Source organism: Ascaphus truei, chromosome 20 (assembly GCF_040206685.1).
Source record: "Ascaphus truei isolate aAscTru1 chromosome 20, aAscTru1.hap1, whole genome shotgun sequence".
Classification (NCBI taxonomy): Eukaryota; Metazoa; Chordata; class Amphibia; order Anura; family Ascaphidae; genus Ascaphus; species Ascaphus truei.
Genome location: NC_134502.1, coordinates 24,925,055 through 24,952,544, shown reverse-complemented (window position 1 = coordinate 24,952,544; position 27,490 = coordinate 24,925,055). Strand labels below are relative to the sequence as shown.

At 56.5% G+C, this 27,490-nt stretch overlaps 1 protein-coding gene across 1 annotated transcript in view; it reads left to right on the top strand.

Moving 5' to 3' along the window:
• The window catches only part of KANK2 (KN motif and ankyrin repeat domains 2), a 71,438-nt gene that overhangs the window by 35,798 nt on the left and 8,150 nt on the right, over window positions 1-27,490 (top strand). Inside the window, exons 3-8 of the mRNA XM_075577485.1 lie at window positions 9,994-10,082; window positions 15,486-15,735; window positions 16,813-17,999; window positions 18,955-19,074; window positions 20,268-20,373; window positions 22,763-22,981. Of these exons, the coding sequence (XP_075433600.1) occupies window positions 10,043-10,082; window positions 15,486-15,735; window positions 16,813-17,999; window positions 18,955-19,074; window positions 20,268-20,373; window positions 22,763-22,981 (1,922 nt within the window). The 5' untranslated portion in view covers window positions 9,994-10,042. The remainder of the gene's footprint in view (window positions 1-9,993; window positions 10,083-15,485; window positions 15,736-16,812; window positions 18,000-18,954; window positions 19,075-20,267; window positions 20,374-22,762; window positions 22,982-27,490) is intronic.

Below are 27,490 nucleotides of genomic sequence, written 5' to 3'. Positions count from 1 at the left end.
GTGTAAGACTTCATACAATGTGCGTGGTGTTTTAAAGAGATTAATTCAGTCCGCTCACCTAATACATTAGATATACAGCTCAACCCCCTTATAACGCTGTGCTTGGGGTCCAAAGAATCACATCGCGTTATAAGCGGATCGCGTTAGAAATAATGTACAATTGTATGTATTGTACAATATAGTATTTAAGACACCAATAATCGTGTTGTAAAGTATTCATAAATATGAAATTGGGAGCCACGCTCACACCGCGCTATATGCGGATCCGCGTTGTAACGGATCGCGCTATAACGGGGTTGAGCTATAGTTGTGTGACTATGGTGCATGGGAGGAGAGTCATGTAATGTAAACAAAGTTAATCCAAGAAGGATCAGAAAGATCCTCCAATTATATGCTCTCTATAGTATATGGGAGATACAGTATTTAATGGACAAGATGAGTCCTGCAGTTAATTGTGGCTCTCTTACAGTATGTACAATTCGGATCAGTTTCATTAAAATAAAATAATAACATGTTATTACATCAAATATTAATGAAGTGACACAGTGTTAGTTATATACAGTGAATTAATGTATGTTAACATACAATCCCCGTGGAGGAGTTGGAGTAGTGTACGAGGTTGGGATAATGGTATCTATAAACATACTGGACTTGTCAAAGTGAGCATTAATATACTTGTCCAAGTAAATTATCCCCAAGACAACTACTCCGACATCATGTGTAAGACGTGACGTACACATGTTGTATCCCCAAATGATGCTGAGAAGGAATATATTAGCTATAAACAACTGCCTTGTTGGATTTGTGTAACTGAACGTAACCAGTGTATATCGAGTCATATGACTGATATGGTGTACAGCTGGTACAATTTACAGTTCCTCAACTACATCTCGCTATCAACATAGAACATAGTCCTGCTTCGACGCACGTTTCGCGAGGTAAACTGGCCTGAAGAAGCGAGTTTACCTGGCGAAACGCGCGTCGGGAAGTAGGACGTCACGGGAGGTGGGACATCAGGCATGTGGAATACGCTGGTATACTGTTGTTACTTTTTCTTAGACTCTCCTGGTCCTCCGTCCCCGCGTTATTTAGGCTGCAGTAGGTATAATATGCTGTTTTGTTTAGCTAGTACCTACTTACCTTATGGCAATTGCTTACCCTTTCATCACACAGCAGAATTTCTGAGGCAGTGTACCTATTAGCTACACATATATTGCCTATACATTCTATGTTGATAGCTAGATGTACTTGAGGAACTGTAAACTGTGCCAGCTGTACACTATATCAGTCATATGACCCTTTATACACTGGTGTAATATTCTGTATAATTGGTGATAGTAAATATTAATGATCAGTGTAATATCCTGTATAATTAGTGTTAGTAAATATAACTGATCAGTGTAATATTCTGTATAATTAGTGTTAGTAAATATAAATGATCAGTGTAATATTCTGTATAATTAGTGTTAGTAAATATAACTGATCAGTGTAATATTCTGTATAATTAGTGTTAGTAAATATAACTGATCGGTGTAATATTCTGTATAATTAGCGTTAGTAAATATAAATGATCAGTGTAATATTCTGTATAATTAATGTTAGTAAATATAAATGATCAGTGTAATATTCTGTATAATTAGCGTTAGTAAATATAAATGATCAGTGTAATATTCTGTATAATTAGTGTTAGTAAATATAAATGCTCAGTGTAATATTCTGTATAATTAGTGTTAGTAAATATAAATGATCAGTGTAATATTCTGTATAATTAGTGTTAGTAAATATAAATGCTCAGTGTAATATTCTGTATAATTAGTGTTAGTAAATATAAATGATCAGTGTAATATTCTGTATAATTAGCGTTAGTAAATATAAATGATCAGTGTAATATTCTGTATAATTAGTGTTAGTAAATATTAATGATCAGTGTAATATTCTGTATAATTAGCGTTAGTAAATATAAATGATCAGTGTAATATTCTGTATAATTAGCGTTAGTAAATATACATGATCGGTGTAATATTCTGTATAATTAGCGTTAGTAAATATAAATGATCGGTGTAATATTCTGTATAATTAGCGTTAGTAAATATAAATGATCGGTGTAATATTCTGTATAATTAGCGTTAGTAAATATTAATGATCGGTGTAATATTCTGTATAATTAGAATTAGTAAATATAAATGACCAGTGTAATATTCTGTATAATTAGTGTTAGTAAATATTAATGATCAGTGTAATATTCTGTATAATTAGCATTAGTAAATATAAATGATCGGTGTAATATTCTGTATAATTAGCGTTAGTAAATATAAATGATCGGTGTAATATTCTGTATAATTAGTGTTAGTAAATATAACTGATCAGTGTAATATTCTGTATAATTAGCGTTAGTAAATATAAATGATCAGTGTAATATTCTGTATAATTAGCGTTAGTAAATATTAATGATCAGTGTAATATTCTGTATAATTAGCGTTAGTAAATATAAATGATCAGTGTAATATTCTGTATAATTAGCGTTAGTAAATATAAATGATCAGTGTAATATTCTGTATAATTAGCGTTAGTAAATATAAATGATCAGTGTAATATTCTGTATAATTAGCGTTAGTAAATATAAATGATCAGTGTAATATTCTGTATAATTAGTGTTAGTAAATATAAATGATCAGTGTAATATTCTGTATAATTAGTGTTAGTAAATATAAATGATCAGTGTAATATTCTGTATAATTAGTGTTAGTAAATATTAATGATCAGTGTAATATTCTGTATAATTAGTGTTAGTAAATATAAATGATCAGTATAATATTCTGTATAATTAATGTTAGTAAATATTAATGATCAGTGTAATATTCTGTATAATTAGTGTTAGTAAATATAAATGATCAGTGTAATATTCTGTATATTAGCCGCACTGTGAGAATAATACGTGTTATTACCTATATAATGATCACACACACATTTCCGCGCTGATACACAGCAGCTTTATTCTGCGCTAATACTAATCACGGACTTTATAGGGTTTACGCCGAGTTTAATTTAGCGGCAATTCTGACGCATTTTCAATTTTTTTGGCGCAAAATTTTGTAGTACGTCCCATTTTCTCTGTTCGCCCAGCGCTGGCCATTTCTGTGCTCCCAGCAGCGGCCATTTCTGTGCTCCCAGCACCGGCCATTTCTGTGCTCCCAGCAGCGGCCATTTCTGTGCTCCCAGCAGCGGCCATTTCTGTGCTCCCAGCACCGGCCATTTCTGTGCTCCCAGCGCCGGCCATTTCTGTGCTCCCAGCGCCGGCCATTTCTGTGCTCCCAGCAGCGGCCATTTCTGTGCTCCCAGCACCGGCCATTTCTGTGCTCCCAGCACCGGCCATTTCTGTGAGCCCAGCGCCGGCCATTTCTGTGCGCCCAGCGCCGGCCATTTCTGTGCTCCCAGCGGCGGCCATTTCTGTGCTCCCAGCACCGGCCATTTCTGTGAGCCCAGCGCCGGCCATTTCTGTGCTCCCAGCACCGGCCATTTCTGTGCCCCCAGCGCCGGCCATTTCTGTGCTCCCAGCGCCAGCCATTTCTGTGCTCCCAGCGCCGGCCATTTCTGTGCGCCTAGCGCCGGCCATTTCTGTGCTCCCAGCACCGGCCATTTCTGTGCTCCCAGCGCCGGCCATTTCTGTGCTCCCAGCGCCGGCCATTTCTGTGCTCCCAGCGCCGGCCATTTCTGTGCTCCCAGCACCGGCCATTTCTGTGCTCCCAGCGCCGGCCATTTCTGTGCCCCCAGCGCCGGCCATTTCTGTGCTCCCAGCACCGGCCATTTCTGTGCTCCCAGCACCGGCCATTTCTGTGCTCCCAGCGCCGGCCATTTCTGTGCTCCCAGCGCCGGCCATTTCTGTGGTCCCAGCGCCGGCCATTTCTGTGCGCCCAGCGCCGGCCATTTCTGTGCTCCCAGCGCCGGCCATTTCTGTGCTCCCAGCACCGGCCATTTCTGTGCCCCCAGCGCCGGCCATTTCTGTGCTCCCAGCGCCGGCCATTTCTGTGCGCCCAGCGCCGGCCATTTCTGTGCCCCCAGCGCCGGCCATTTCTATACCCCCAGCGCCGGCCATTTCTGTGCGCCCAGCGCCGGCCATTTCTGTGAGCCCAGCACCTGCCATTTCTGTGCTCCCAGCGCCGGCCATTTCTGTGCTCCCAGCACCGGCCATTTCTGTGCGCCCAGCGCCGGCCATTTCTGTGCTCCCAGCGCCGGCCATTTCTGTGCTCCCAGCACCGGCCATTTCTGTGCGCCCAGCGCCGGCCATTTCTGTGCTCCCAGCGCCGGCCATTTCTGTGCGCCCAGCGCCGGCCATTTCTGTGCACCCAGCGCCGGCCATTTCTGTGCGCCCAGCGCCGGCCATTTCTGTGCTCCCAGCGCCGGCCATTTCTGTGCTCCCAGCACCGGCCATTTCTGTGCGCCCAGCACTGGCCATTTCTGTGCTCCCAGCGCCGGCCATTTCTGTGCCCCCAGCGCCGGCCATTTCTGTGCGCCCAGCGTCGGCCATTTCTGTGCGCCCAGCGCCGGCCATTTCTGTGCTCCCAGCGCCAGCCATTTCTGTACCCCCAGCGCCGGCCATTTCTGTGCTCCCAGCGCCGGCCATTTCTGTGCTCCCAGCGCCAGCACAGCCGGCCATTTCTGTGCCCCCAGCGCCGGCCATTTCTGTGCTCCCAGCGCCAGCACAGCCGGCCATTTCTGTGCTCCCAGCGCCGGCCATTTCTGTGCTCCCAGCGCCGGCCATTTCTGTGCTCCCAGCGCCAGCACAGCCGGCCATTTCTGTGCTCCCAGCGCCGGCCATTTCTGTGCTCCCAGCGCCGGCCATTTCTGTGCTCCCAGCGCCGGCCATTTCTGTGCTCCCAGCGCCGGCCATTTCTGTGCTCCCAGCACCGGCCATTTCTGTGCGCCCAGCGCCGGCCATTTCTGTGCTCCCAGCGCCGGCCATTTCTGTGCTCCCAGCGCCGGCCATTTCTGTGCTCCCAGCGCCGGCCATTTCTGTGCTCCCAGAAGCGGCCATTTCTGTGCTCCCAGCGCCGGCCATTTCTGTGCTCCCAACGCCGGCCATTTCTGTGCTCCCAGCGCCGGCCATTTCTGTGCTCCCAACGCCGGCCATTTCTGTGCGCCCAGCGCCGGCCATTTCTGTGCTCCCAGCGCCGGCCATTTCTGTGCCCCCAGCGCCGGCCATTTCTGTGCGCCCAGCGTCGGCCATTTCTGTGCGCCCAGCGCCGGCCATTTCTGTGCGCCCAGCGCCGGCCATTTCTGTGCTCCCAGCGCCGGCCATTTCTGTGCCCCCAGCGCCGGCCATTTCTGTGCGCCCAGCGCCGGCCATTTCTGTGCTCCCAGCACTGGCCATTTCTGTGCTCCCAGCGCCGGCCATTTCTGTGCTCCCAACGCCGGCCATTTCTGTGCGCCTAGCGCCGGCCATTTCTGTGCTCCCAGCGCCGGCCATTTCTGTGCCCCCAGCGCCGGCCATTTCTGTGCGCCCAGCGTCGGCCATTTCTGTGCGCCCAGTGCCGGCCATTTCTGTGCGCCCAGCGCCGGCCATTTCTGTGCTCCCAGCGCCGGCCATTTCTGTGCCCCCAGCGCCGGCCATTTCTGTGCGCCCAGCGCCGGCCATTTCTGTGCCCCCAGCGCCGGCCATTTCTGTGCTCCCAGCGCCGGCCATTTCTGTGCCCCCAGCGCCGGCCATTTCTGTGCTCCCAACGCCGGCCATTTCTGTGCGCCCAAAAAAAGGGAGAAATTCCATATTAGTAAAGAGGCGTCAGTTATGTCTGTGGCAATATTGCACCAAAAAGGTGTTTTCTTAGACTTGCTAACTTTCTCCCTGAGCGAGCTCCCCCATCTCCCTGAGCGAGCTCCCCCCATCTCCCTGAGCGAGCTCCCCCATCTCCCTGAGAGAGCTCCCCCCGTCTCCCTGAGCGAGCTCTCCCCGTCTCCCTGAGCGAGCTTCCCCCGTCTCCCTGAGCGAGCTCCCCCCGTCTCCCTGAGCGAGCTCCCCCCGTCTCCCTGAGCGAGCTCCCCCCGTCTCCCTGAGCGAGCTCCCCCCGTCTCCCTGAGCGAGCTCCCCCCGTCTCCCTGAGCAAGCTCCCCCATCTCCCTGAGCGAGCTCCCCCCATCTCCCTGAGCGAGCTCCCCCCTTTACCACAAGATCCCATCAATATTTACTGTCTATGATAGAGAGCAAGTGCCACCTGCTGGTATGACTACAGATAACATCTGTCACCCTGCGGGCGGGAGACACAAACTCTGTGTCCCATAGCTCCATCCTGTCTGTGTCACTGTGTCACCCTTAGGGGGGAGGGACAGACTCCATGCCCCATAGCTCCCTTCTGTCTGTGTCACTGTGTCACCCTGCGGGGGGGAGGGACAGACTCCATGTCAGCTCCCTCCTGTCTGTGTCACCCTGCGGTGGGAGGGACAGACTCCGTGTCCCATAGCTCCCTCCTGTCTGTGTCACTGTGTCACCCTGCAAGTGGAGGGACAGACTCCATGTCCCATAGCTCCCTCCTGTCTGTGTCACTGTGTCACCCTGCGGGGGAGGGACAGACTCCATGTCAGCTCCCTCCTGTCTGTGTCACTGTGTCATCCTGCAAGTGGAGGGACAGACTCCATGTCCCATAGCTCCCTCCTGTCTGTGTCACCCTGCGGTGGGAGGGACAGACTCCGTGTCCCATAATAGCTCCCTCCTGTCTGTGTCACTGTGTCACCCTGCAGGGGGAGGGACAGGCACAGTGTCCCATAGCTCCCTCCTGTCTGTGTCACTGTGTCACCCTGCGGGGGGAGGGACAGACTCCATGTCCCATAGCTCCCTCCTGTCTGTGTCACTGTGTCACCCTGCGGGGGGAGGGACAGACTCCATGTCCCATAGCTCCCTCCTGTCTGTGTCACTGTGTCACCCTGCGGTGGGAAGGACAGACTCCGTGTCCCATAGCTCCCTCCTGTCTGTGTCACTGTGTCACCCTGCGGGGGGAGGGACAGACTCCGTGTCCCATAGCTCCCTCCTGTCTCTGTCACTGTGTCACCCTGCGGGGGGAGGGACAGACTCCGTGTCCCATAGCTCCCTCCTGTCTGTGTCACCCTGCGGGGGGAGGGACAGACTCCGTGTCCCATAGCTCCCTCCTGTCTGTGTCACCCTGCGGGGGGAGGGACAGACTCCGTGTCCCATAGCTCCCTCCTGTCTGTCACTGTGTCACCCTGCGGGGGGAGGGACAGACTCCGTGTCCCATAGCTCCCTCCTGTCTGTCACTGTGTCACCCTGCGGGGGGAGGGACAGACTCCATGTCCCATAGCTCCCTCCTGTCTGTGTCACTGTGTCACCCTGCGGGGGGAGGGACAGACTCCATGTCCCATAGCTCCCTCCTGTCTGTGTCACTGTGTCACCCTGCGGGGGGAGAGACAGACTCCGTGTCCCATAGCTCCCTCCTGTCTCTGTCACTGTGTCACCCTGCGGGGGGAGGGACAGACTCCATGTCCCATAGCTCCCTCCTGTCTGTGTCACTGTGTCACCCTGCGGGGGGAGGGACAGACTCCATGTCCCATAGCTCCCTCCTGTCTGTGTCACTGTGTCACCCTGCGGGGGAGGGACAGACTCCATGTCCCATAGCTCCCTCCTGTCTGTGTCACTGTGTCACCCTGCGGGGAGAGGGACAGACTCCATGTCCCATAGCTCCCTCCTGTCTGTGTCACTGTGTCACCCTGCGGGGGGGGGGGAGAGACTCCATGTCCCATAGCTCCCTCCTGTCTGTGTGACTGTGTCACCCTGCAGGGGGAGGGACAGACTCCATGTCTCATAGCTCCCTCCTGTCTGTGTCATTGTGTCACCCTGCGGGGGGAGGGACAGACTCCGTGTCCCATAGCTCCCTCCTGTCTGTGTCACTGTGTCACCCTGCGGGGGAGGGAGATACTCCATGTCCCATAGCTCCCTCCTGTCTGTGTCATTGTGTCACCCTGCGGGGGGAGGGACAGACTCCGTGTCCCATAGCTCCCTCCTGTCTGTGTCACTGTGTCACCCTGCGGGGGGAAGGACAGACTCCATGTCCCATAGCTCCCTCCTGTCTGTGTCACTGTGTTACCCTGCGGGGGGAGGGACAGACTCCATGTCCCATAGCTCCCTCCTGTCTGTGTCACTGTGTCACCCTGCGGGGGAGGGAGATACTCCATGTCCCATAGCTCCCTCCTGTCTGTCACTGTGTCACCCTGCGGGGGGAGGGACAGACTCCGTGTCCCATCGCTCCTTCCTGTCTGTCACTGTGTCACCCTGCGGGGGGAGGGACAGACTCCATGTCCCATAGCTCCCTCCTGTCTGTGTCACTGTGTCACCCTGCGGGGGGAGGGACAGACTCCATGTCCCATAGCTCCCTCCTGTCTGTGTCACTGTGTCACCCTGCGGGGGGAGAGACAGACTCCATGTCCCATAGCTCCCTCCTGTCTCTGTCACTGTGTCACCCTGCGGGGGGAGGGACAGACTCCATGTCCCATAGCTCCCTCCTGTCTGTGTCACTGTGTCACCCTGCGGGGGGAGGGACAGACTCCATGTCCCATAGCTCCCTCCTGTCTGTGTCACTGTGTCACCCTGCGGGGGAGGGACAGACTCCATGTCCCATAGCTCCCTCCTGTCTGTGTCACTGTGTCACCCTGCGGGGGGAGGGACAGACTCCATGTCCCATAGCTCCCTCCTGTCTGTGTCACTGTGTCACCCTGCGGGGGGGGGACAGACTCCATGTCCCATAGCTCCCTCCTGTCTGTGTCACTGTGTCACCCTGCGGGGGGAGGGACAGACTCCATGTCTCATAGCTCCCTCCTGTCTGTGTCATTGTGTCACCCTGCGGGGGGAGGGACAGACTCCGTGTCCCATAGCTCCCTCCTGTCTGTGTCACTGTGTCACCCTGCGGGGGAGGGAGATACTCCATGTCCCATAGCTCCCTCCTGTCTGTGTCATTGTGTCACCCTGCGGGGGGAGGGACAGACTCCGTGTCCCATAGCTCCCTCCTGTCTGTGTCACTGTGTCACCCTGCGGGGGAGGGAGATACTCCATGTCCCATAGCTCCCTCCTGTCTGTGTCACTGTGTCACCCTGCGGTGGGAGGGACAGACTCCATGTCCCATAACTCCCTCCTGTCTGTGTCACTGTGTCACCCTGCGGGGGAGGGAGATACTCCATGTCCCATAGCTCCCTCCTGTCTGTGTCACTGTGTCACCCTGCGGGGGGAGGGACAGACTCCATGTCCCATAGCTCCCTCCTGTCTGTGTCACTGTGTCACCCTGCGGGGGAAGGACAGACTCCATGTCCCATAGCTCCCTCCTGTCTGTGTCACTGTGTTACCCTGCGGGGGGAGGGACAGACTCCATGTCCCATAGCTCCCTCCTGTCTGTGTCACTGTGTCACCCTGCGGGGGGAGGGACAGACGCCATGTCCCATAGCTCCCTCCTGTCTGAGTCACTGTGTCACCCTGCGGGGGGAGGGACAGACTCCGTGTCCCATAGCTCCCTCCTGTCTGTGTCACTGTGTCACCCTGCGGGGGGAGGGACAGGCTCTGTGTCCCATAGCTCCCTCCTGTCTGTGTCACTGTGTCACCCTGCGGGGGGAGGGACAGACTCCATGTCCCATATAGCTCCCTCCTGTCTGTGTCACTGTGTCACCCTGCGGGGGGAGGGATCAGACTCCATGTCCCATAGCTCCCTCCTGTCTGTGTCACTGTGTCACCCTGCGGGGGGAGGGACAGGCTCTGTGTCCCATAGCTCCCTCCTGTCTGTGTCACTGTGTCACCCTGCGGGGGGAGGGACAGACTCCATGTACCATATAGCTCCCTCCTGTCTGTGTCACTGTGTCACCCTGCGGGGGGAGGGATCAGACTCCATGTCCCATAGCTCTCTCCTGTCTGTGTCACTGTGTCACCCTGCGGGGGGAGGGACAGGCTCTGTGTCCCATAGCTCCCTCCTGTCTGTATACTGACGGTCACCTCCCTGTTTTCTCTGCCAGGACGTGGTGACCTAAGCTACATTTCTGATTGGACGAAACATTAGAAGAGATGATGGCGCAGGTCCTGCATATGGAGACTCTCTTCCCAGGTACCAACTGCGCTATGTGTGGGAGAGGCTGGCACTGCCTGTGCTATGTGTGGGAGAGGCTGGCACTGCCTGTGCTATGTGTGGGAGAGGCTGGCACTGCCTGTGCTATGTGTGGGGAGAGGCTGGCACTGCCTGTGCTATGTGTGGGAGAGGCTGGCACTGCCTGTGCTATGTGTGGGAGAGGCTGGCACTGCCTGTGCTATGTGTGGGGAGAGGCTGGCACTGCCTGTGCTATGTGTGGGAGAGGCTGGCACTGCCTGTGCTATGTGTGGGAGAGGCTGGCACTGCCTGTGCTATGTGTGGGGAGAGGCTGGCACTGCCTGTGCTATGTGTGGGAGAGGCTGGCACTGCCTGTGCTATGTGTGGGAGAGGCTGGCACTGCCTGTGCTATGTGTGGGAGAGGCTGGCACTGCCCGTGCTATGTGTGGGAGAGGCAGGCACTGCCTGTGCTATGTGTGGGGAGAGGCTGGCACTGCCTGTGCTATGTGTGGGGAGAGGCTGGCACTGCCTGTGCTATGTGTGGGGAGAGGCTGGCACTGCCTGTGCTATGTGTAGGGAGAGGCTGGCACTGCCTGTGCTATGTGTGGGGAGAGGCTGGCACTGCCTGTGCTATGTGTGTGGGAGAGGCTGGCACTGCCTGTGCTATGTGTGGGAGAGGCTGGCACTGCCTGTGCTATGTGTGGGGAGAGGCTGGCACTGCCTGTGCTATGTGTGTGGGAGAGGCTGGCACTGCCTGTGCTATGTGTGGGGAGAGGCTGGCACTGCCTGTGCTATGTGTGGGGAGAGGCTGGCACTGCCTGTGCTATGTGTGTGGGAGAGGCTGGCACTGCCTGTGCTATGTGTGGGGAGAGGCTGGCACTGCCTGTGCTGTGTGTGGGGAGAGGCTGGCACTGCCTGTGCTATGTGTGGGAGAGGCTGGCACTGCCTGTGCTATGTGTGGGGAGAGGCTGGCACTGCCTGTGCTATGTGTGGGAGAGGCTGGCACTGCCTGTGCTATGTGTGGGAGAGGCTGGCACTGCCTGTGCTATGTGTGGGGAGAGGCTGGCACTGCCTGTGCTATGTGTGGGGAGAGGCTGGCACTGCCTGTGCTATGTGTGTGGGAGAGGCTGGCACTGCCTGTGCTATGTGTGGGAGAGGCTGGCACTGCCTGTGCTATGTGTGGGGAGAGGCTGGCACTGCCTGTGCTATGTGTGGGAGAGGCTGGCACTGCCTGTGCTATGTGTGGGAGAGGCTGGCACTGCCTGTGCTATGTGTGGGGAGAGGCTGGCACTGCCTGTGCTATGTGTGGGGAGAGGCTGGCACTGCCTGTGCTATGTGTGTGGGAGAGGCTGGCACTGCCTGTGCTATGTGTGGGAGAGGCTGGCACTGCCTGTGCTATGTGTGGGGAGAGGCTGGCACTGCCTGTGCTATGTGTGTGGGAGAGGCTGGCACTGCCTATGCTATGTGTGGGAGAGGCTGGCACTGCCTGTGCTATGTGTGGGGAGAGGCTGGCACTGCCTGTGCTATGTGTGGGGAGAGGCTGGCACTGCCTGTGCTATGTGTGTGGGAGAGGCTGGCACTGCCTGTGCTATGTGTGGGAGAGGCTGGCACTGCCTGTGCTATGTGTGGGAGAGGCTGGCACTGCCTGTGCTATGTGTGGGGAGAGGCTGGCACTGCCTGTGCTATGTGTGTGGGGAGAGGCTGGCACTGCCTGTGCTATGTGTGGGGAGAGGCTGGCACTGCCTGTGCTATGTGTGGGGAGAGGCTGGCACTGCCTGTGCTATGTGTGTGGGGAGAGGCTGGCACTGCCTGTGCTATGTGTGGGGAGAGGCTGGCACTGCCTGTGCTATGTGTGGGAGAGGCTGGCACTGCCTGTGCTATGTGTGGGGAGAGGCTGGCACTGCCTGTGCTATGTGTGGGAGAGGCTGGCACTGCCTGTGCTATGTGTGGGGAGAGGCTGGCACTGCCTGTGCTATGTGTGGGGAGAGGCTGGCACTGCCTGTGCTATGTGTGTGGTAGAGGCTGGCACTGCCTGTGCTGTGTGTGGGGAGAGGATGGCACTGCCTGTGCTATGTGTGGGAGAGGCTGGCACTGCCTGTGCTATGTGTGTGGGAGAGGCTGGCACTGCCTGTGCTATGTGTGGGAGAGGCTGGCACTGCCTGTGCTATGTGTGGGAGAGGCTGGCACTGCCTGTGCTATGTGTGTGAGAGGCTGGCACTGCCTGTGCTATGTGTGGGAGAGGCTGACACTGCCTGTGCTATGTGTGGGGAGAGGCTGGCACTGCCTGTGCTATGTGTGGGAGAGGCTGGCACTGCCTGTGCTATGTGTGTGAGAGGCTGGCACTGCCTGTGCTATGTGTGGGAGAGGCTGGCACTGCCTGTGCTATGTGTGGGGAGAGGCTGGCACTGCCTGTGCTATGTGTGGGGAGAGGCTGGCACTGCCTGTGCTATGTGTGGGGAGAGGCTGGCACTGCCTGTGCTATGTGTGGGAGAGGCTGGCACTGCCTGTGCTATGTGTGGGAGAGGCTGGCACTGCCTGTGCTATGTGTGGGAGAGGCTGGCACTGCCTGTGCTATGTGTGGGAGAGGCTGGCACTGCCTGTGCTATGTGTGTGGGAGAGGCTGGCACTGCCTGTGCTATGTGTGGGGAGAGGCTGGCACTGCCCGTGCTATGTGTGGGGAGAGGCTGGCACTGCCTGTGCTATGTGTGGGGAGAGGCTGGCACTGCCTGTGCTATGTGTGGGAGAGGCTGGCACTGCCTGTGCTATGTGTGGGAGAGGCTGGCACTGCGTGTGCTATGTGTGGGAGAGGCTGGCACTGCCTGTGCTATGTGTGGGTGAGGCTGGCACTGCCTGTGCTATGTGTGGGAGGGGCTGGCACTGCCTGTGCTATGTGTGGGAGAGGCTGGCACTGCCTGTGCTATGTGTGGGGAGAGGCTGGCACTGCCTGTGCTATGTGTGGGGAGAGGCTGGCACTGCCTGTGCTATGTGTGGGAGAGGCTGGCACTGCCTGTGCTATATGTGGGGAGAGGCTGGCACTGCCTGTGCTATGTGTGTGAGAGGCTGGCACTGCCTGTGCTATGTGTGGGAGAGGCTGACACTGCCTGTGCTATGTGTGGGGAGAGGCTGGCACTGCCTGTGCTATGTGTGTGGGGAGAGGCTGGCACTGCCTGTGCTATGTGTGGGAGAGGCTGGCACTGCCTGTGCTATGTGTGGGAGAGGCTGGCACTGCCTGTGCTATGTGTGGGGAGAGGCTGGCACTGCCTGTGCTATGTGTGGGAGAGGCTGGCACTGCCTGTGCTATGTGTGGGAGAGGCTGGCACTGCCCGTGCTATGTGTGGGAGAGGCTGGCACTGCCTGTGCTATGTGTGTGGGAGAGGCTGGCACTGCATGTGCTATGTGTGGGGAGAGGCTGACACTGCCTCTGCTATGTGTGGGGAGAGGCTGGCACTGCCTGTGCTATGTGTGGGAGAGGCTGGCACTGCCTGTGCTATGTGTGGGAGAGGCTGGCACTGCCTGTGCTATGTGTGGGAGAGGCTGGCACTGCCTGTGCTATGTGTGGGGAGAGGCTGGCACTGCCTGTGCTATGTGTGGGAGAGGCTGGCACTGCCTGTGCTATGTGTGGGAGAGGCTGGCACTGCCCGTGCTATGTGTGGGAGAGGCTGGCACTGCCTGTGCTATGTGTGGGGAGAGGATGGCACTGCCTGTGCTATGTGTGGGGAGAGGATGGCACTGCCTGTGCTATGTGTGGGGAGAGGCTGGCACTGCCTGTGCTATGTGTGGGGAGAGGCTGGCACTGCCTGTGCTATGTGTGGGAGAGGCTGGCACTGCCTGTGCTATGTGTATGAGAGGCTGGCACTGCCTGTGCTATGTGTGGGAGAGGCTGGCACTGCCTCTGCTATGTGTGGGGAGAGGCTGGCACTGCCTGTGCTATGTGTGGGGAGAGGCTGGCACTGCCTGTGCTATGTGTGGGAGAGGCTGGCACTGCCTGTGCTATGTGTGGGAGAGGCTGGCACTGCCTGTGCTATGTGTGGGGAGAGGCTGGCACTGCCTGCGCTGTGTGTGGGGAGAGGCTGGCACTGCCTGTGCTATGTGTGGGGAGAGGCTGGCACTGCCTGTGCTATGTGTGGGAGAGGCTGGCACTGCCTGTGCTATGTGTGGGAGAGGCAGGCACTGCCTGTGCTATGTGTGGGAGAGGCAGGCAGTGCCTGTGCTATGTGTGGGGAGAGGCTGGCACTGCCTGTGCTATGTGTGGGAGAGGCTGGCACTGCCTGTGCTATGTGTGGGAGAGGCTGGCACTGCCTGTGCTATGTGTGGGAGAGGCTGGCACTGCCTGTGCTATGTGTGGGAGAGGCTGGCACTGCCTGTGCTATGTGTGGGGAGAGGCTGGCACTGCCTGTGCTATGTGTGGGAGAGGCTGGCACTGCCTGTGCTATGTGTGGGAGAGGCTGGCACTGCCTGTGCTATGTGTGGGAGAGGCTGGCACTGCCTGTGCTATGTGTGGGAGAGGCTGGCACTGCCTGTGCTATGTGTGGGAGAGGCTGGCACTGCCTGTGCTATGTGTGGGGAGAGGCTGGCACTGCCTGTGCTATGTGTGGGGAGAGGCTGGCACTGCCTGTGCTATGTGTGGGGAGAGGCTGGCACTGCCTGTGCTATGTGTGGGAGAGGCTGGCACTGCCTGTGCTATGTGTGGGAGAGGCTGGCACTGCCTGTGCTATGTGTGGGAGAGGCTGGCACTGCCTGTGCTATGTGTGGGAGAGGCTGGCACTGCCTGTGCTATGTGTGGGGAGAGGCTGGCACTGCCTGTGCTATGTGTGGGAGAGGCTGGCACTGCCTGTGCTATGTGTGTGGGGAGAGGCTGGCACTGCCTGTGCTATGTGTGGGGAGAGGCTGGCACTGCCTGTGCTATGTGTGGGAGAGGCTGGCACTGCCTGTGCTATGTGTGGGGAGAGGCTGGCACTGCCTGTGCTATGTGTGGGAGAGGCTGGCACTGCCTGTGCTATGTGTGGGAGAGGCTGGCACTGCCTGTGCTATGTGTGGGAGAGGCTGGCACTGCCTGTGCTATGTGTGGGGAGAGGCTGGCACTGCCTATGCTATGTGTGGGGAGAGGCTGGCACTGCCTGTGCTATGTGTGGGAGAGGCTGGCACTGCCTGTGCTATGTGTGGGGAGAGGCTGGCACTGCATGTGCTATGTGTGGGAGAGGCTGGCACTGCCTATGCTATGTGTGGGAGAGGCTGGCACTGCCTGTGCTATGTGTGGGAGAGGCTGGCACTGCCTGTGCTATGTGTGGGAGAGGCTGGCACTGCCTGTGCTATGTGTGGGGAGAGGCTGGCACTGCCTCTGCTATGTGTGGGAGAGGCTGGCACTGCCTATGCTATGTGTGGGCAGAGGCTGGCACTTGGTCTCACCCTCCCTCCCATGCCCAGGTAAGCCGATCCCCTCCTCCTTGTCCACGGTGAAAGACCCCAACGTGCCGTACTCGGTGGAGACCCCTTATGGTTACCGGCTGGACCTGGACTTTCTCAAATACGTCGACGACATAGAGAAGGGTCACACTATTAAACGGGTGCCCGTTCACCGCAGACCTCGTTACGCATCGTTACCCAGGGGGCCCGGCTACACCGGATCATGGTGGACGTCAACGGAGTCTCTCTGCTCTAACGCCAGCAATGACAGGTGAGGGGGGGAGAGAGGGGAGGAGAGAGAAATGGGGGAGAAAGGGGGATAGGAGAGAGAAGGAGGGAGAGGGTGCATGAGAGAGACAGGAGGGATAGGGGTATGTGAGAGAGAAAGGAGGGAGAGGGTGTGAGAGAGAAAGGGAGAGGGGGGTGTGAGAGAAAGGAGGGAAAGGGTGTGAGAGAGAAAGGAGGAGGGAAAGGGTGTGAGAGAGAAAGGGAGAGGGGGTGTGAGAGAGAAAGGAGGGAAAGGGTGTGAGAGAGAAAGGGAGAGGGGGGTGTGAGAGAGAAAGGCAGGAGAAGGGATGTGAGAGAGAAAGGAGGGAGAGGGGGGTGTGAGAGAGAAAGGAGGGAGAGGGGATGTGACAGAGAAAGGAGGGAAAGTGGGATGTGAGAGAGAAAGGAGGGAGAGGGGAATGTGAGAGAGAAAGGAGGGAGAGGGGATGAGAGAGAGAAAGGAGGGAGAGGGGAATGTGAGAGAGAAAGGAGGGAGAGGGGGATGTGAGAGAGAAAGGAGGGAGAGGGGGATGTGAGAGAGAAAGGAGGGAGAGGGAGGTGTGAGAGAGAAAGGAGGGAGAGGGGATGAGAGAGAGAAAGGAGGGAGAGGGGAATGTGAGAGAGAAAGGAGGGAGAGGGGGATGTGAGAGAGAAAGGAGGGAGAGGGGGATGTGAGAGAGAAAGGAGGGAGAGGGGGATGTGAGAGAGAAAGGAGGGAGAGGGGGATGTGAGAGAGAAAGGAGGGAGAGGGGGGGTAAGAGAGAAAGGAGGGAGAGGGGGATGAGAGAGAGAAAGGAGGGAGAGGGGGATGAGAGAGAGAAAGAAGGGAGAGGGGGATGAGAGAGAGATAGGGGAATCTACAATATTCAGGTTGGAAGAATTTCCCATATCCTGGAACAAGATCTCACACAAGTTGGGGGTTGGGAGGCTGAGGGGAAATATATTAAAAAAAAATTGTGAATGAAAGAGTAGTGGATGAACGGAGCAGCCTCCGGGCAGAGGTGGGCGGGGGAGGGTTTGTGACAGACAGCAGGGGGAGTAATAACCATGGGGTCTGACTTCCATGCGTGTCTCTTTGCAGCCGTCACTCCTCTTACTCCTACTGCGGGCGCAGCTTTTACCCGGCGTACGGGGCCGAGAGCAGAGCGGGGCTTCCGGCGCCCGGCGGCTTCAACCCCAGGGTGGAGCGGACCCTGCTGGACGCCAGCAAGAAGTTGGAGGCGGGGCAGTCTCGCCCGTCCGGGCCGGGCGGCCGCCCCGCCTGCTCCGTCTCCACCCCGACTCTCTCGCGTCTGCCGTCCTCCTCCTCCTCCACCTCCTCGCTCCACCAGCCGCCCTCGTCCTTCACCCCGCTGAGCTCCGGGATGTCCACTCCGGTGTCGCCCACCCCGGTCCACCTCCAGCACGTGCGGGAGCAGATGGCGGTGGCGCTGAAGAGGCTGCGCCAGCTGGAGGAGCAGGTGAAGACGATCCCCGTGCTCCAGGTGAAGATCTCGGTGCTGCAGGAGGAGAAGCGCCAGCTGAGCGTCCAACTCAAGAGCCAGAAGTTCCTGGGCCACCCGGGGGGTAACGCCAGGGTGAGGGAGCGGGGCGAGCTGTACATCGAAATCCCCGAGGAAGAGGCCAAGGACGAGAAGGAGGGGACGAGGGGAGGAGGCGGAGACGGGAAGGAGGGAGCCAGAGGAGCAGAGGGGAAGGAGGGACGGGTATCTAGAGGAGATACGGAGAGGGCGAGTAAACAAACGTGCAGCGTCGGGGTCTGGGTGAGGGAGGAGGACTTGGCGCCCGTCCCGGCGAGGCCACAGGGGGCGGAGAAGCAGAAGATGCTGGTGCAGGCGCTGTCCGCCAAAGTGGTGGTGCTGGAAAAGCAGCTGGGACGGGCGCTGGCGGAAGTGCAAGATGCCAACCGGAAGATGGAGGAGGCCGAGAGAGGAGGAAGAGGAGGAGGAGGAGAGGAAGGGGGGAGGAAAGAGAAAAAGGAGGAGGTCCGGGCGGACGCGGTCAAGGTGGCCAGGGTGGAGAGGGGGAGCGAGGTGGTTTCCAGCACGGAGGTGGGGCCTGGGGTCCAGCCTCAAAGGGCGCGAGGTCTGGAGGGGCGAGGAGGAGGAGGAGGAACGAAGGCCAGGGAAGGGGAGGAGGAGATCGTCTACAAGAGCAGGGAGGTGGTGGAGAAGCCGTTTCTGAACCCGCAAGGGCCGGCCGTCAGCTTCCACGGGGTCAAGAAGATCAGCATCACGCGGCAGGCAACGGAGGAGGGCGAGTGGAGAGGTGAACGGGGAGGGACGCGGGGCGGGAGGTGAGGGACGCAGGGCGGGAGGGGAGGGACGTGGGGCGGGAGGTGGGGCGGGAGGTGAGGGACGCGGGGCGGGAGGTGAGGGACCTTACAATGTCACGGTCTTCCTTACACAAATGGACAACGATTGGACGATTTTAGTTGGCTGGACCTCTTACCCACCCTGTCCTTGTCTTAAGCCGATAAAGGTAGGGGTGTGGAAACTCTTGTTAAACACACAGTGACAAGAGGGAGCAGCTGGGAGGAAATCAAACACGTCTCAAGTCTGAGCTCAGCGTGACCCCCTAACCATGTCACTGCCGTTAGTACACTTTGCCCCTAGGAGGGACTGACCCCCTAACCATGTCACTGCCGTTAGTACACTTTGCCCCTAGGAGGGACTGACCCCTTAACCATGTCACTGCCATTAGTACACTTTGCCCCTAGGAGGGACTGACCCCTTAACCATGTCACTGCCATTAGTACACTTTGCCCCTAGGAGGGACTGACCCCTTAATCATGTCACTGCCATTAGTACACTTTGCCCCTAGGAGGGACTGACCCCTTAATCACGTCACTGCCGTTAGTACACTTTGCCCCTAGGAGGGACTGACCCCTTAACCATGTCACTGCCATTAGTACACTTTGCCCCTAGGAGGGACTGATCCCTTAACCATGTCACTGCCATTAGTACACTTTGCCCCTAGGAGGGACTGACCCCTTAATCACGTCACTGCCGTTAGTACACTTTGCCCCTAGGAGGGACTGACCCCATAATCATGTCACTGCCATTAGTACACTTTGCCCCTAGGAGGGACTGACCCCTTAACCATGTCACTGCCGTTAGTACACTTTGCCCCTAGGAGGGACTGACCCCTTAACCATGTCACTGCCGTTAGTACACTTTGCCCCTAGGAGGACTGACCCCTTTCTTGCTATCTCTGCCCCCAGAGCGCAGTACGGGAGGGAGGGGAGGGGACACAACGCCTCCTAAAAATGTGTCCCAGGAAACGGCAAGGGGCGAAACTAACATGGAGGATGCATCGGCGGGAAGTGACGGGGAGAGCACGGGTACAGTATAATACTGTATAATGATGCTGAGTATCTCTATACACTGACATTAAACACGCTGCGCTGTATAATGATGCTGAGTATATCATACATACAATACAGGGAGAGGAGGAACCATTGGGAGAAGGGAATCCTGCCCCGCAGAGCTTACACTCTAATGTACAGAGGGAGACAGATACAATACAGGGAGAGGAGGGACCATTGGGAGAAGGGAATCCCGCCCCGCAAAACTTACACTCTAATATACAGAGGGACACAGATACAATACAGGGAGAGGAGGGAATCCTGCCCCGCAGAGCTTACACTCTAATATACAGAGAGACACAGATACAATACAGGGAGAGGAGGGACCATTGGGAGAAGGGAATCCTGCCGCGCAGAGCTTACACTCTAATATACAGGGGGACACAGGCACAATACAGGGAGAGGAGGGACCATTGGGAGAAGGGAATCCTGCCCCGCAGAGCTTACACTCTAATATGCAGAGGGACACAGATACAATACAGGGAGAGGAGGGTCCATTGGGAGAAGGGAATCCTGCCCCGCAGAGCTTACACTGTAATATACAGAGGGACACAGATACAATACAGGGAGAGGAGGGACCATTGGGAGAAGGGAATCCTGCCCTGCAGAGCTTACACTCTAATATACAGAGGGACAGAGATACAATACAGGGAGAGGAGGGAACCATTGGGAGAAGGGAATCCTGCCTCACAGAGCTGACACTCTAATATACAGAGGGATACAGATACAATACAGGGAGAGGAGGGACCATTGGGAGAAGGGAATCCTGCCCCCCAGAGCTTACACTCTAATATACAGAGGGACACATATACAATACAGGGAGAGGAGGAACCATTGGGAGAAGGGAATCCTGCCCCACAGAGCTGACACTCTAATATACAAAGAGATACAGATACAATACAGGGAGAGGAGGGAGCATTGGGAGAAGGGAATCCTGCCCCACAGAGCTGACACTCTAATATACAGAGGGACGCAGATACAATACAGGGAGAGGAGGGACCATTGGGAGAAGGGAATCCTGCCCGGCAGAGCTTACACTCAATAATATGAATGCCGAAAAAGACCAACATTTGGTGAATAAGCGTGTGCTATCGTTGATACTAGCACGGCCTGTGTGCTCCGAGTGTGCGTTTGCACTTATATTTAGGGATATCTGTATTTCCCGTCAGGCTCCTCCGAAGCGAGTGTAAAATCCATCAAGAGAATTCAACAGGACGACAGAGAATCGGCCGGAGAGAGGACCAAGTCCCTTCACGTCTCCAGCGTCAACGGAGAGTAAGCCACAACGTCCCCATTCTCTCTTCCCCCTCCTTCAGCTGTCTCTCCTCCCCCCCCCCCCCCACTAACACCCTCTTTCCATAGTTTGAAACCCGTCCCAGCATCACATTGCAACACCAGTATAACCAGCCTCACGACTGTCTGTGGGTAGGGTTGCTGCCTCTGTACTTCTGTGACCCCAGGCTGTGCTGATAAAAGCTGTGTGGTGCGGCAGGCCAACGCTTATAGGGGGGGGGGGGGGGGATCCTTGTTACAATGGACATGAAGCCAAAGGGGAAATTGTGTGCTCATTGGCATGCCGTTACCCAGAATCCCTTGCTGCAGCGGAAGCATTGCGTGCTAAGGGATAATGGGGAAAGGCAGGGGGCCTGGGACGTGTGACTGTGCTCACCAGTGGGATCGTTACTTGCTATCCTCTTCCTATGGAAACCCAACTTCTGAGGCGGCGAGCCTTCTTATCAACAGCCCGGGATCATCAATCAGAAAAGAGGACGTTGATTAAACATGTATTTATTTACTTAAATAAAAGGGTAACATTATATGGGGAAATGATAATAATATTATTTAATATAGCACTTCTCCCCCCCCCCCCCCCCCCCCAAGCGTATAGTATAGTGACTGGTACGCAGCACCGTATAGCACGTACGATTGTTGCAGACACCGTCCCTGCCCGGAAAAGCTTACAATCTATTTTTGGCGCCAACGTCAAGGAGCTACATCCAACATGACGAATGATATCGTTAAATACTTATCTGTTTATCTTCCCATAAGCACGGGTCATTTCATTTAAGACTTTGGCCCAAGTAGTTTAAGCTTACAGCCCCGTCACGGTATTAATTTATACAAATGTGTTACCCGGAAAGTAATACAGTGAGAGTTACCTCTCGTTTTCATGTATGTCCCGGGCACAGAGTTATAACAATACATGGTTACATTAAAAGAACAGGAGGTTATCCAGTCAATTCACAGACATTTCATGGGCAGATAGAGTTGGAAAATTGGGTGCAGGGGATAAAGGGCTGGTGAGTTTCAGATTGAAATAGAGAAGCTTTAACATCAGCGAACGGCTCACACCCTTTGGCTGCGCCAAAGGCTGTCCGCCCTTGGGGCGACGCAGATGTAGACTGAAGGGGTTCAGATTGAATGCAGCTGTGAACACAAAGTTCTTTGTCTTCTCGGCTCATTAACATTCCAGTGGGCGGGGCTGGCGTTCCACAAAGTACAAGCACATGTTAACCCTGAGCACGCTGGTCCTGTGCAGAGGGGAGCAGCTCTTGGGGAGCCCCACCAGGCGTCCACCTTTGGGGGCGACGCTGATGTACACTGAAGGGGATCAGACACGGCCGGCCTGTAGGTCCTAAGACTGCTGCACCTGCACAAAGCTCTCCTGACCTCTCTAATACAGGGGGAGCCGTCTTTAATAGACAGGTCACCGGCGCTTAGCAAGAGCTGCCATTAGAAAGCTGGGATGGGCGAGCTGGGACACAGGGAGCACGGATCACAGTGGATCACCAGTAGAACTGTACAAACACACACAGGACCTACAATTGGGCCACACCGTGACGTGGCTGTAGGCTACAAATTTTGGGGTCAAAGGATCAAACGAAATGACCATTACTTAGGAGAAGAGAGATAAGTATTTAACTATATAAGGTGTCATGCTGGGTGTAGACCTGGGGGGGTCTGTCTCTGTCTTGTGTTGTATACAGGAGGTCACATCCCCAGTCGCACAGATATATATGCCGTCCGTGTTTGTAATGGCACAGGGAGATAAAGTGACTGAGGCACAGGGAGATAAAGGCACAGGGAGATAAAGTGACTTGCCCAAGGTCACAAGGAGCCGACGCCGGGATTTGAACCAGGCTCCCCCTGCGTCACACTCGGAGTCCGCGTTTTTACTCGCGGAGTCGATCTTTTTTTCTCTGCTGTTGCCGAACTCCCCCTCACCCCCCCAAATAATTCCACAACTGTTTTCATCCCCCCAAAGTAGGTCTGTGTCCGCCATCTTGTTTCTGATATTTGTTAATCCTTAGTGCAGGGGGTGGGGGGCCATCTCTGGTCCTCAAGGGCCACCAACAGGTTAGGTCCTCAGGATATCCCTGCTTCGGCACCGGTGGCTCAGTTGGAATGAGTGAGCCACTGATTGGGCCACCGGTGCTGAAGCAGGGATATCCCTAATACATGGGCTGTTGGTGGCCCACGGGGAGTGGAGTTGGCCACCCTTGCCTTAGTGCCTTCTGTATTTTCCACTATTGGAGGCCTCTTCGGTGTCGGAGGCCAGCCACGCCGGATGTATCCGTAACGTGGCAGCGCGTTCTGTGGCTGTGGGATAGTGATGAGACAGTGTATGGGGTTTATATGGCGAGCCCATTGTTTTCCCCTATAGAATGGACTCTGCATCCTCAGAGGATTCTGGGACGATGGAAAACGCGTCGGACAGCGAGAGTACGGAGAGCGAATATCACGAGGCCTGTGAGGGATTAACGGGGGCACAGACGGAACCCCAACTGTCAGGGTTAACCGGGAGCCATACCCCGAGGGACATAGTGAAGGAAAGACCAGTGTCACCGGCAGCCATCTTGTCACCCACAAGTCCCACACCTAGGTAATAGTCTCATAGCTTCCTCCTGTCTGTGTCACTGTGTCACCGTGCGGGGGGAGGGACAGACTCCATGTCCCATAGCTCCCTCCTGTCTGTGTCACTGTGTCACCCTGCGGGGGGAGGGACAGACTCCATGTCCCATAACTCCCTCCTGTCTGTGTCACTGTGTCACCCTGCGGGGGAAGGGACAGACTCCATGTCCCATAGCTCCCTCCTGTCTGTGTCACTGTGTCACCCTGCGGGGGGAGGGACAGACTCCATGTCCCATAGCTCCCTCCTGTCTGTGTCACTGTGTCACCCTGCGGGGGGAGGGACAGACTCCATGTCCCATAACTCCCTCCTGTCTGTGTCACTGTGTCACCCTGCAGTGGGAGGGACAGACCCCATGTCCCATACTGTAGCTCTCTTCTGTCTGTGTCACCCTGCGGGGGGAGGGACAGACTCCATGTCCCATAGCTCCCTCCTGTCTGTGTCACTGTGTCACCCTGCGGGGGGAGGGACAGACTCCATGTCCCATAGCTCCCTCCTGTCTGTGTCACTGTGTCACCCTGCGGGGGGAGGGACAGACTCCATGTCCCATAGCTCCCTCCTGTCTGTGTCACTGTGTCACCCTGCGGTGGGAGGGACACACATGTCCCATAGCTCCCTCCTGTCTGTGTCACTGTGTCACCCTGCAGGGGGAGGGACAGACTCCATGTCCCACAGCTCCCTCCTGTCTGTGTCACTGTGTCACCCTGCGGCGGGAGGGACAGACTCCATGTCCCATAGCTCCCTCCTGTCTGTGTCACCCTGCGGTGGGAGGGACACACATGTCCCATAGCTCCCTCCTGTCTGTGTCACTGTGTCACCCTGCGGCGGGAGGGACAGACTCCATGTCCCATAGCTCCCTCCTGTCTGTGTCACTGTGTCACCCTGCGGGGGGAAGAGGGACAGACTCCATGTCCCATAGCTCCCTCCTGTCTGTGTCACTGTGTCACCCTGCGGGGGGAAGAGGGACAGACTCCATGTCCCATACTGTAGCTCCCTCCTGTCTGTGTCACTGTGTCACCCTGCGGGGGGAGGGACAGACTCCATGTCCCATAGCTCCCTCCTGTCTGTGTCACTGTGTCACCCTGCGGGGGGAGGGACAGACTCCACGTCCCATAGCTCCCTCCTGTCTGTGTCACCCTGCGGGGGGAGGGACAGACTCCATGTCCCACAGCTCCCTCCTGTCTGTGTCACTGTGTCACCCTGCGGGGGGAGGGACAGACTACATGTCCCATAGCTCCCTCCTGTCTGTGTCACTATGTCACCCTGCAGGGGGAGGGACAGACTCCATGTCCCACAGCTCCCTCCTGTCTGTGTCACTGTGTCACCCTGCGGCGGGAGGGACAGACTCCATGTCCCATAGCTCCCTCCTGTCTGTGTCACTGTGTCACCCTGCGGGGGGAGGGACAGACTCCATGTCCCATAGCTCCCTCCTGTCTGTGTCACTGTGTCACCCTGCGGGGGGAGGGACAGACTCCATGTCCCATAGCTCCCTCCTGTCTGTGTCACTGTGTCACCCTGCAGGGGGAGGGACAGACTCCATGTCCCATAGCTCCCTCCTGTCTGTGTCACTGTGTCACCCTGCGGGGGGAGGGACAGACCCCATGTCCCATAGCTCCCTCCTGCCTGTGTCACCCTGCGGGGGGAGGGACAGACTCCATGTCCCATAGCTTCCTCCTGTCTGTGTCACTGTGTCACCCTGCGGGGGAGGGACAGACTCCATGTCCCATAGCTCCCTCCTGTCTGTGTCACTGTGTCACCCTGCGAGGGGAGGGACAGACTCCATGTCCCATAGCTCCCTCCTGTCTGTGTCACTGTGTCACCCTGCAGTGGGAGGGACAGACCCCATGTCCCATACTGTAGCTCTCTTCTGTCTGTGTCACTGTGTCACCCTGCGGTGGGAGGGACAGACACCATGTCCCATAGCTCCCTCCTGTCTGTGTCACCCTGCGGTGGGAGGGACACACATGTCCCATAGCTCCCTCCTGTCTGTGTCACTGTGTCACCCTGCGGCGGGAGGGACAGACTCCATGTCCCATAGCTCCCTCCTGTCTGTGTCACTGTGTCACCCTGCGGGGGGAGGGACAGACTCCCTGTCCCATAGCTCCCTCCTGTCTGTGTCACTGTGTCACCCTGCGGGGGGAGGGACAGACTCCATGTCCCATAGCTCCCTCCTGTCTGTGTCACTGTGTCATCCTGCGGTGGAGGGACAGACTCCATGTCCCATAGCTCCCTCCTGTCTGTGTCACTGTGTCACCCTGCGGGGGGAGGGACAGACTCCGTGTCCCATAGCTCCCTCCTGTCTGTGTCACTGTGTCACCCTGCGGTGGGAGGGACAGACTCCGTGTCCCATAGCTCCCTCCTGTCTGTGTCACTGTGTGACCCTGCGGTGGGAGGGACAGACTACATGTCCCATAGCTCCCTCCTGTCTGTGTCACTGTGTCACCCTGCGGGGGGAGGGACAGACTCCATGTCCCATAGCTCCCTCCTGTCTGTGTCACTGTGTCAACCTGCGGGGGGAAGAGGGACAGACTCCATGTCCCATAGCTCCCTCCTGTCTGTGTCACCCTGCGGGGGGAGGGACAGGCTCCATGTCCCATAGCTCCCTCCTGTCTGTGTCACTGTGTCACCCTGCGGGGGGAGGGACAGACTCCATGTCCCACAGCTCCCTCCTGTCTGTGTCACTGTGTCACCCTGCGGGGGGAAGAGGGACAGACTCCATGTCCCATAGCTCCCTCCTGTCTGTGTCACTGTGTCACCCTGCGGGGGGAAGAGGGACAGACTCCATGTCCCATAGCTCCCTCCTGTCTGTGTCACTGTGTCACCCTGCGGGGGGAGGGACAGACTCCATGTCCCATAGCTCCCTCCTGTCTGTGTCACTGTGTCACCCTGCGGGGGGAGGGACAGACTCCATGTCCCATAGCTCCCTCCTGTCTGTGTCACTGTGTCACCCTGCGGGGGAGGGACAGACTCCATGTCCCATAGCTCCCTCCTGTCTGTGTCACTGTGTCACCCTGCGGGGGGAGGGACAGACTCCATGTCCCATAGCTCCCTCCTGTCTGTGTCACTGTGTCACCCTGCGGGGGGAGGGACAGACTCCATGTCCCATAGCTCCCTCCTGTCTGTGTCACTGTGTCACCCTGCGGGGGGAGGGACAGACTCCATGTCCCATAGCTCCCTCCTGTCTGTGTCACTGTGTCACCCTGCGGCGGGAGGGACAGACTACATGTCCCATAGCTCCCTCCTATCTGTGTCACTGTGTCACCCTGCGGGGGGAGGGACAGACCCCATGTCCCATAGCTCCCTCCTGTCTGTGTCACTGTGTCACCCTGCGGTGGGAGGGACACTCCACGTCCCATAGCTCCCTCCTGTCTGTGTCACTGTGTCACCCTGCGGGGGGAGGGACAGACTCCATGTCCCATAGCTCCCTCCTGTCTGTGTCACTGTGTCACCCTGCGGTGGGAGGGACAGACTCCATGTCCCATAGCTCCCTCCTGTCTGTGTCACTGTGTCACCCTGCGGGGGGTGGAACAGACTCCATGTCCCATAGCTCCCTCCTGTCTGTGTCACTGTGTCACCCTGCAGTGGGTGGAACAGACTCCATGTCCCATAGCTCCCTCCTGTCTGTGTCACTGTGTCACCCTGCGGGGGGAGGGACAGACTCCGTGTCCCATTGCGCCCTCCTGTCTGTGTCACTGTGTCACCCTGCGGGGGGAGGGACAGACTCCATGTCCCATAGCTCCCTCCTGTCTGTGTCACTGTGTCACCCTGCGGTGGGAGGGACACTCCATGTCCCATAGCTCCCTCCTGTCTGTGTCACTGTGTCACCCTGCGGGGGGAGGGACAGACTCCATTTCCCATAGCTCCCTTCTGCCTGTGTGACTGTCACCCTGCGGGGGGAGGGACAGACTCCATGTCCCATAGCGCCCAGTCTGTGTCACTGTGTCACCCTGCAGGGGGAGGGACAGGCTCCATGTCCCATAGCTCCCTCCTGTCTGTGTCACTGTGTCACCCTGCGGCGGGAGGGACAGACTACATGTCCCATAGCTCCCTCCTGTCTGTGTCACTGTGTCACCCTGCGTAGGGAGGGACAGACTCCATGTCCCATAGCTCCCTCCTGTCTGTGTCACTGTGTCACCCTGCGGGGGGAGGGACAGACTCCGTGTCCCATTGCGCCCTCCTGTCTGTGTCACTGTGTCACCCTGCGGTGGGAGGTACAGACTCCATGTCCCATAGCTCCCTCCTGTCTGTGTCACTGTGTCACCCTGCGGGGGGAGGGACAGACTCCATGTCCCATAGCTCCCTCCTGTCTGTGTCACTGTGTCACCCTGCGGGGGGAGGGACAGACTCCATGTCCCATAGCTCCCTCCTGTCTATGTCACTGTGTCACCCTGCGGTGGGAAGGACAGACTCCATGTCCCATAGCTCCCTCCTGTCTGTGTCACCCTGCGGGGGGAGGAACAGACTCCATTTCCCATAGCTCCC